General features: G+C 39.4%; 1 protein-coding gene across 1 annotated transcript; it reads left to right on the forward strand.

Moving 5' to 3' along the window:
* The first annotated feature begins 486 nt into the window (after positions 1–486).
* Positions 487–10,827, forward strand: LOC124115471 (UBX domain-containing protein 10-like). Its single transcript, XM_046476477.2, has 4 exons — positions 487–587; positions 4,720–4,915; positions 7,851–8,011; positions 9,183–10,827. Exons 2-4 carry the CDS (start codon positions 4,749–4,751, stop codon positions 9,752–9,754), a joined length of 900 nt encoding a protein of 299 aa, XP_046332433.2. The 5' UTR covers positions 487–587; positions 4,720–4,748; the 3' UTR covers positions 9,755–10,827.

Raw genomic sequence — 10,827 nt, forward strand, 5'->3', positions numbered from 1 at the left:
CAATGATTGTGTATGATATAGATATTAACGTTTGCAGTTTGTAAATGTTACTATATCAGAAACTGTCGCAGATTATATACTTATAATTAATAGTTATACGAGAATCTCATAGAAGTGGTCGTAAAATATCACTAAAGGTTGTCCTCTACATAGCGGTGGAGCACAGCTTATTTATATTTTGAAGTGAAATTTGTTTTTCACGTTTTTCGTAAAGACAAGTGATGTGGCCTTCACAAAACGTTGATTACAACCTGATTATATTTATCGCCAAAATAATCCTTATTCGATCTAGGTAATCCTACTTTTGAATGTAAATAAATGTGCGCGACTCCCTAACCAAAAAGTTATTCTTATAAACGTTTTGACCTCAAAGAAGGGTATCAGTATGTATGTAGTTTATAGTTATTAGGAAATTATATTTAGCAAACTAAATTGACCAATCATATCAGTCACTCATTGATCGCTCCGTGTTGTAAAGATGGCGCGACCTGCCAGTCGCCATGGTAGATATGATGCTAAGATTTGTAATACATTAGCGGATACTAGTGGTTTTCATTCTTCGGCAGTTAAGTGCAGACATACACAAGGTTTGCTTTGTAGTTTCGTGTAAAGCAGCTGAACTGTCACTCTCATTTGCTTTGTAGACTGTCAGGACTCAGAATCATGGCAATAAATCCAGCCGAGAGTTTGGCCCCCGCACGGCTGTCGAGTCATGTTCAGATAAATCTCAAAATTCATCCATCTTTGGTGGTTTTGGCAATGGAACAACAGCTATTACCCGCTTTATTGTGTCCTCAGTATTATACACAGGGAAAATGCAGTTCACTAAGAGCAGCGACATTTCAGCTGGCATACTGACTCATGACTGGTATATATTCGAAATATTGCGGAAATATCCAATGTTATTGTTCACGTTTATGCATTATTATCATCTTAACCCTTATGGAGTCCGGCCGTCTGACAGCTTTTACCATTAATCTTTGAAACAATGCCTGCCTTAAATAAAAGCCGGATAAACGACCCTCTGCCATGAATAAACACCTGGGATAAATGCTGGGTCTTGTTTGACACTGAGTGAAAATATGGTGAATCGTTCCAATTGTTCTCTGTAAGGATCCATACTGTATGTGTCAGTTTGAGGTACAGAGTGTGAGAAAAAAACAAAAGAATTTGAAGTGAATAAATGCAGAATCTCAGGCCCTTCCCAAATGAATAAACACAAGGGTTTATTGAGTTTATAAGGGTTTAGTCAAGGGTTTACGGTATATCGCTCAATGCCCACTATGTGCTAACGTCATGGTTTCAAAACTGTTTACACAGTGTGTATTGCATTGTCCATATTTCTTCATATGGTGTAACCAAATTGTACAACATTCAAATTAAGTGGGTTGTCTTTCCAAGTTATAGTTAGAGGACAAGTGCCAGTACTTTATTTGGATATAAACATACGTTTATATCCCAATAAAGTACTGGCACAAGTTCTCTATCTATCTTAGAGCACAGGCAAATACTCGAGCTCCGTGAACTGGACACTGCATATCGCACAAACTCATTCACAATCAAAGCAGATTCCACGATTTTATATAAACTGTATGGTTTGTGCAACCTACCCCAGCATGGCAGTATCCTTCTACATGTATATGCTGTATTGCCTGCTTGTTAACAATGTAGGGGCACGGGTGGCCCAGTGGTCTAAGGCGCCGCGTTTCGCTGTGCAGAGTTGCGTCCCCTGGGCACGCCAGAAACCTATGATTGTGGGTTCGAATCCGGTTCGCCCCGATTATGTTTCTAGGTTTGTCAGCACCATACCCTTGCTCTTTGGTACTCACAACCAAACTCACAATTGTTAACAATGTCATGAGAAAGTTACATCCATGGATAGTCATGATGACATTTGGTTATCTCAGGTAAGTGAAAATACAACTTTATCTGATATTGAACTGAGCCAAACTTTGGATGATTTTGAAACTTTACAAAATTTGAACCCAACAACCTCAAAACACATGCAAAAATAATGATCATCTAGTACTTCAGCCATGATAGATGATTTGATTGCAGACCCAGTTAAAACCAGGATTAATACAAAGTGGGGTTTTAACATTTAGACAGAATGGGCAACACATAAAAATAGAAACTTGCATGTCCATGAACCTACATTTCTGTAACACCTGAGTTTTTCGCTATTTTGGCCCCCCCCCACCATCTTTATCAGATAGTGTGCTTCATATTGAGGCATTTAACGGACAATTATTCAAGATTGGATATTGGATTTTCAGGCTGATGAATCAAAACTATCTCTGTCATGACCAATCAAGTCCAGGAAAAGGGACAGTTTTCAAATTTACGATGGAATAGAACTTTAGTCGGTAGAAGTTATTAAATCAATTACAAAATGTCATAATTGATGTTAATGAATAAAAGAACCCGTTGTTTGTTGTTTAAGTCATGTCATGCTGAAATGTACAAAAGTTTCTTGAAGCACAAGAATTTAACGCCTATATAAACTGTTTACTCTACAGTACTTTATCAGAATATTAATGTCCTCCAACTGATCAAAATAGCGACCATCCATTGGACGAAAGTATTTGCCTGTGCTCTAACAACATGAACATCATCATAATTCAGAAAATCAGAAAATCCAACGGTGATAGTGCTGGAAAACAAAGTTGGATATTTTCTACCTTTCCTGTGATAAATAAACACCGTAATGTGTAAGTAAGCACACCCTCATTTGATATCATTTATATGTACATACCACAACGATTATAGACACATGACATTTATGTCAAAGTATATTCATTGTCAAATGCCCTTGAGTTTAACTGACTAATAAAAAGTTTGATGAATAATACTTTTACATCAAAAACACAATCTACGGAAGTGGTTGTGATTTGATCAAACGCAGACTCTTTCAAAGATTTTATGACATTATGAATGACAGTTTCAATTATACGTCTCCAGATTTAATTCCTGGGTTACTTCAATATAGGTTGCAGTGTCAGTGCTTTTTCATTAGTGACAAAAACAACTTCAGGGTATAGGCATCAGACATTTTCAGTGGAAGACATGTAATTGATGCTGAATAATCAGGGCAATCCTCAAAGTCACATCGCTCAGTACAGGACATCCTGAATATGTCTTAATATTAAGGGACTGGTAATTTATTATGGGGAATGGGGTGTCGGCGAGATTGGTCTTTATATATGAAGATTGTATTTAACCAACGTCCCCCCCAATTTTATGTAACACTCCCCCTACCATTTTCTCTTTCATAGTATTAGGTATTATGAATTTTATACATGCTTTTTTAAAATTAAATTTATCAGTCATATTTTTTTTCTCATCAAAATAAATCTTTTATTTGAAATTTCAATTATATGTTTATGAGCGAATTCCTTTTAAAGTATCCACAGATTCATCATTTTATACCTCACATTTATATCAGGAGTATAAAAAGTAAAATACTCTTCACAGGTATTGTAAAATATAATAATGACATTTCTTTCCCCTGACAAATGGAGTTGTCTCCCCTAGACCATCACCATAAAGATCCACATGATACACATGTAGGCTGTGTTTGATCTTGTGTGCTGTATTCACATTGTGATATCAAAACATATCAAAGACATACATGATAGTTCATGTCGAAAAAAAAATCCTATTTCATCCCATTTTAAACAAGAAAAGTTTGAAATTTATAACAGCATTAGAAACAGTTTTGTCCACTAATCCCATATAATGATAACATAGAGCAAAACCCTTAAAATGGCTAATTTCATCGCACTTTAGGGGTTGTATAGTGAGGGACTATATATGCCCCCAACACACTTTAGGGGTTGTATAGTGAGGGACCATATATGCCTCCATCGCACTTTAGGGGTTGTATAGTGAGGGACTATATATGCCCCCATCACACTTTAGGGGTTGTATAGTGAGGGACCATATATGCCCCCATCGCACTTTAGGGGTTGTATAGTGAGGGACCATTTATGCCCCCATCGCACTTTAGGGGTTGTATAGTGAGGGACAATATATGCCCCCATCGCACTTTAGGGGTTGTATAGTGAGGGACCATATATGCCCCCATCGCACTTTAGGGGTTGTATAGTGAGGGACCATTTATGCCCCCATCGCACTTTAGGGGTGGTTTAGTGAGGGACAATATATGCCCCCATCACACTTTAGGGGTTGTATAGTGAGGGACCATATATGCCCCCATCGCACTTTAGGGGTTGTATAGTGAGGGACCATATATGGTCCCATCGCACTTTAGGGGTTGTATAATGAGGGACCATATATGCCCCCATCGCACTTTAGGGGTTGTATAGTCAGGGACTATATATGTTCCCGTGGCCGAAAAAACCCTTCATATCCAGTAAACATCTTTTGGGGGATTAAGGGACCGGTAATTTACAATATGGGATTTTGGGCCAGTGGGAATCAAAAGGTCACCAAAAAATATCACAGTCCCTAGGGGAGGGTTATAAAAAAAATAAACATTTTTGGGAAGGATTGATGAAAAGAAAATATAAAGCGCTTTTGTATTTTATCTTTTCAGGGAAGGTTGTGAAAAAAATGTACAAGGACACAGGGAGGGTTATCTGAAAATAAGACAAAGATTGGGGGAGGGTCATTACTTTCAGTGCATCAGTGCATCAGTGCATCAAAAACCGCTCTTGTTGAGATGATGGAGATGGAATGAGATTATCTCCATTACAGGAGCAGCAGGGAGGTATAAGGAGACAGCCATGAGCCACCCGCAGGCAGGGAGACAAGTGAGACGTTCCAGCGCAGCAGGTGCCTATCACACCCCAACTTCCTCACCCACATTTGGGGACCCCTCACTGCCAAGAGGGGAAAGGTCACACACAGCATCTCGGAGGAGGATGCAAGTCCGACAAAACAGTGTACCATTGTATGTTATTTATGAAGTAGCTTGAGACTGACCCCTGACCTCTGACCTCTGACCCCAGACCCCTGACCCCTGACCCCACCCCCATGATTTTCAGTTGCTTTTTTATATAATCTGTGACAACTTAGTTGTAAGCTATTTTTATTGTTTATGCCCATCCATCCATCTATCTGTACATACTCTTCTTCACCAAGACAACTAACCCTATCAGTATCCCAGAGTTTACATGTAACTTCACAACTAGAGGTCCAGGGGACCCCCAATAAATAATTTCAATGGTTTTGTAAAGACATGAAATGCTGTACTGCACTATAAGATTTGATAATTACTTTATGCCCGTGAAGATCCGGGTTAGAATAGGTCTTCAGCAACCCATACTTGCTGTAAAAGGTGACTAGGGTTGTCGAAAGAGGACTAACAGGATCGGGTGGTCAGGCTCGCTGACTTGGTTGATGCATGTCATCGTATCCCAATTGCATGGATCGATGCTCATGATATCAATCAGGGGATTGTTTTGTCCAGACTCAATTATTTACAGACTGCCGTCATATAGCTGGAATATTGCTGAGTGTAGCGTTTAACAAGAACAAACAAAGAAACAAACAAATCAAGTCTGTACGTATGTTGATCTGCATCACCGAAGGATTAGACTATATATATGTCATCAGTGCTGATTAAAGTCTTGTAGTGAGGATCGAGTGGTTAAAATGTGTGACCTGGATGAATGTTAGTATGCTATCAACCACTTGTTTCACTGGCCCAAAGTCACATTGTGACCTGTCTGAATGTGCGACATGGTTATCTGATGTGTTAAATGTTGGTCATGCTATCAGTCACTCGTGTTTTATGCTTGTGTGTGTGCGCGCGGACATTTGCATGTGCGTGTGTTTTAGTTGTCGACGTAATAAGCACCCCGCTCTAATAAGCGCCCACGACAATATTTGCTAATATATTGGCTAGTGAACAATCACAATTAGCACCCCTTCCGATTGATCAATGTACACAAGACTTATTCGTGTATAATACGCACTCGTGTGTTATATGCAACCTTAATAATGGGCAATTAAATTCTGGAAAAATATATCTGTCATATATAAACATTTCAGGCTGTCAGCATAAACCACAAAATTTATCTTTCAATTCTGTTTTTTCCACCAAAATAATATTCTAATAAGAGCCCCCTATTTCTAATTTTGAGAGCGCCCTGGGCGCTTATTACGTCGAACACGGTAGGAGGTATAACAATATTTATAAACGAACATGATGCATTTCCCTCTGATACAACTTCGTACACCAAGTTCACCTACATGGTTAACACGTCTCAAAGCAGCAGTTTGTTTGTTTGTTGTTTAACCCCCTACTCAGCAATATTCCAGCTTTATGACAGCGAGGTAGACACAATTTTATGGATAACAACTTCTTTAATACTGTGAAAAGCGACGTTTCGGTATAGATCCTTATACCGTTGCTTGATCGAAACGTCGCTTTTCACAGCAGCATAGTATCTTGGTGGCCATGCACGACAAAACCTATGCCTGGACTATACCAACAGCCACATGATATATTTCACACAATATAGGTGATTTACATTTAATCAAGCCACACCAACCATTCTTTCCAACCAGAAGATTTTAAGATATTCAGATATTCAGACTATTTTTTCATATTTATCTCAAATAGTTGATTCAAATGATAACAGAGCTCAAATTGTTTTGGATCCATTGAGTGTTGATGGTTTTCATTTTGGTATTTTCAATATAGCTTTACTCCCCTGGTACCGTGTGAGTCTGTTGAGTATTTTGCAACCAATGAGTAGGGGTGCTTAAAATGCTGACATCTAATTTTCATCTGTTCATGAGCTGCCCAAAGTGTGTCACATGTCACATCAGCTCATATCAGCTCACGTCAGCTCACATCAGCGATATTCTCATTAGTTGCATTATTCACTGCAGATCTGTGAAGAAATACAGGCAGTCGATCTGGAAAGGCTACATGAATAATTACACCCAGTGTTGGTTATAGTTGTTGGAGTTGTCATGCATATTTGTTAATTGTGATTAGAATGAAACGATGCACCAAAATTCTGATGCACCATGACACATTCGGACCTGTATCATGATACACATCTTCCCGAGGCAAGGGAGTTTACTGACTAAAAGTCCAGTTTTCACCCCAGCCGAACTAGGCTGCAATAATGGAGTTACTGGCTGGACTAACGAGTCTGTGCATAGTCCTATCAAAATCTCATTACGAAATCGACATCCGGTTCGTAAACAACATGGATTTCAACTTGCAGATTTTGGTAGACTGCAGGATTTGCAACAGATGTGTACCGTCAACTGGGCGTGGACACATATTTTCCAAATCTTTCTGCAAGGGTGGAAACTGGACTTTTACAGTCAGTTAACTCTCTTGCCTGGGGAAGATGCATGATACATGACAATAAAAAGTACATATTTTTAACTTTCTGAATGTGAACATGCACATCCAACCAGTTTGGGGTCATTTTGGTCTCTGTTACGATTTGTGATGGACACAGTCAACATGGCTAACATGAAAGAAACAGTCTGTCAGTATTACAATATCATGATCTTTGTGGGGGCCGCTGGGTAGTCTATTGGTTAAAGCATTTGCTCATCACGCCAAAGACCCCGTTTCAATTCCCCTCTAGTACAATGTGTGAAACCCATTTCTGGTGTCCCCTGCTGTGATATTGATGAAATATTGCTGAAAGTGGCATAAAACCATACTCCCTCACTCACTTATGGCCTTTATGATGTTATCAAGATATGTCTGGTATTGTGACAAGTGTATCGAGATACATATTGTATCATGGGCTTGTGTACCGTTGCACCCCTGTCATTAACATTAGTGAAAATCTATCCCTATCACATGTTGAGTGGTATATGTGTGACCCATTGTATTTTTTGATGCACAGAGATGATATGGAGAGTCCCCGACCAATGTCAAGTGGTTCTGATGAAGGTTATGTCCCTTCTCCACCCCCTCGTCCACCATCCACACAAAGGGGGCGCCCCATGTCGTCAAGGCAACGACCCACGAGCTCTCGGAGAACTCGACCCTCACCGGTGGAAGAAGGTACTCTGATACTATTCCTTTGTGTTAAAATGCAACAATTATTATGCAATAGATTGTTAATGAAGATTAGTTTGTGGTATTTTCAGATCTTCCAGCAATTTCAATGATTAATTATTATCTTTGTTTGCTAAAACATTGATCACATTGATCACATTGATGATATTTTCTTTAAACAGACATCATCATACAGCAAATTGATTTTAATATTTTAATGTCACTTAACCATTCATCTTCCTGAGGCAAGAGAGTTAACTGACTTTAAAAGTCAAGTTTCCACCCTTGCCGAACTAGGCTGGAATTCCTGGGCTCAATCGTAGCGCCACCAGTGGCTATTATGAGTTATGTCCCTTCTGAGCCTCTCCTATGGACCAATCAGATTCCACCTCTCGTAGCACTTGCATGTGCTTCCAACAAAATGGCGGCACCCAGTCAAGACAATCTGATTGATACCGGTAATCAAGATCTATATTGTGATAAAAAAAGGTCTTACATCGTGAAGTGCACCAAATCAGGTGGGCACCTTCATTCAAAATATGAAAAGATTTGGAAAATATCTGTTGACAATGAGTTGACGGTGCACATGTTATGCAAATCCTGCAATCGACTGAAATCTGCATGACAGTTTACGAACCGGATTTCGATTTCATTGCGCGATTTTGATTGGACTATGCATAGACTTGTTAGTCCAGCCAAAATCTAACTTCATAATACCAGCCTAGTTTGGTGAGGGTGGAAACTGGACTTTAAAAGACAGTAAACTCTCTTGCCTCGGGAAGATGGGCTCCATTGTCTTTCAACTAGTTAGAGTGACAATTCACCATATTAAGTGCCTTGCATCAATAATTATATTTATATATTTTTCAGAAAACAGAAAAATATAATTGCGAAGTAGCTATTATCAAAAGAGGTCTTGTTTCATCAACGTTTGAACTACGTTTGTTCGCTCCATCGCTGTTCGCTGTTAAAAGCAGTGTTAAACCCAACTCACTCACTTTCTCACTCACTCACTCACTCACTCACTCACTCTATTTATTGTGAATATGCATTTGGCACATACATGCTTTGTATGAATGAAACAGTGCATGAACATTTTCATTCACAATTTAATTATTTCTGCACATTCGGCAAAATTATGGTCAATACATTTTTCACCTTGTTTTTTTTTTCACAGATTTACCAAATGTGACTGTTATGAGACCTCCATCATCGTTTAACAAATTCCGCCGTCTGCCCTCCATTGGTGATCCCAACCTTCAACAAGGGGATACAACCTCTCTCCCCTCCAACATGGCCAGCCTTCACCTTGGTGAGACCGGAGACTCCAAGTCCCACTCCACCAGACAGCCTAGTAGTGTGACAGTTGACAAATGTGACAAAACAGAAACTCAAAGAGGTCAGAATGATCCCGACTCTGTGCCATTCGAACCTCTCTCTGGATTAGATCCATTAGCCCCAGAACATCCATTACCCCCAGAACATCCATTACCCCCAGAACCATCGGAACAGGAAAAGCGGTTGCTGCTTGCAGTCAAACTGCCAACTGGCAAACGATGTCAGCGCTATTTCAGTCCATCGGACTATCTGCAAGATATACACCATTTTGCAGAAAACATCACACAACAGAATTTGTCACAGTACGTATTGGCGTGTAACGCACCAAGGAAAGTGTTTTCCAGCTTGACCGTACAGATCCAGGATGTGGAACTGCTGGACAAGACGGTTCTCTACTTCGAGGAAAAATAGGGCTGTGCTTGAAAGATGTGTATAGTTTTATGCACTCAAAGAAGACAAGTGTTTTGAATAGGGGAGACAGTTTATTGGATATGTGATAGTATCCATGATTGCAGATTTAATATTTTTGACTTACGTTTTTATTGATTGGAAAGCAATTCAACACTGCACTGTGTACAGAATCAGATGTTCCACAAAAGGACAACCCCTGCATGGTTGTTGGTTAAAAATAGATAATAGAATGGATCTTGTCTCATCAAAAGCTTTTGCAATCAAAGACACACAGAGGGCTCAATTAGAGCAAATGTTGCTGTGATATGAAATTAGTTGTTCAGTTAAATACCCATCACAACTTGACTACATATCAGATCATTCCCAATCTCACTGAAATCAGATCTTAGTTCTCGCTACCACTGAGGACATCCCATTATGGTTCATGTCAGAACGACCTTTCAACCCACCAATCAGAACGTCGCGAACCAGATTGGGAAAAATACAGTCGGAAAAGGTTAACTTGGGGTATTCCAAATGAAATTTACAGGCTTTACAACTGATTTCATCAAAATCATCGTCTGTCTTGCATTTCAATGGGATAAACATTTGAAATGGAAGAGACTATCCATACTCCATGGAAAGTTTACTGTACAATTTCAGCCATCTGTTACACATTCCAGATATATCTTTTGGTCAGTTTTCATAACTTGAATAGAGAACTCTGTCAAAATATTTTGAAGTGTAGACTGCAATAGAAGCTGGCTGTTTGAAACTAGTTCCGTAAAGGTCCAGAAAGCTGCTTTCTGATTGGCTAACGGCTTTCTGATCGTGATGTCATGTTTTGACATTACCTGTAATGGGATGAATACACAATGCCATTTAGAAAGTGGTCAAATGTAACAAATGTTATATTTGGGATAACACTTTCTTAGTAAAGTACAGATTCTCGAATTTCTTTTAGGTTGAGTCCTGTCCGGGATTCGAACCCACACTTGCCAGAGTGAGGCACCTAATCGCCAGCACACAAAGTCAGCGATCTAACCCACTCAGGTGCCGAGGCTTCCACAAAATGAAAGTCCGACAACTGGTAG

This window comes from Haliotis rufescens, unplaced genomic scaffold, assembly GCF_023055435.1.
Source record: "Haliotis rufescens isolate VD_foot unplaced genomic scaffold, xgHalRufe1.0.p SCAF_13, whole genome shotgun sequence".
NCBI lineage: Eukaryota > Metazoa > Mollusca > Gastropoda > Lepetellida > Haliotidae > Haliotis > Haliotis rufescens.

Bases quoted from the DNA above. Each gene is read 5' to 3' on its own strand.
- LOC124115471 (XM_046476477.2), top strand. From the start codon at position 4,749: ATGAGCCACCCGCAGGCAGGGAGACAAGTGAGACGTTCCAGCGCAGCA. The intron at 4,916-7,850 runs GTATGTTATTTA...TTTGATGCACAG, and splicing joins CGACAAAACAGTGTACCATT to AGATGATATGGAGAGTCCCC. The intron at 8,012-9,182 runs GTACTCTGATAC...TTTTTTTCACAG, and splicing joins ACCCTCACCGGTGGAAGAAG to ATTTACCAAATGTGACTGTT.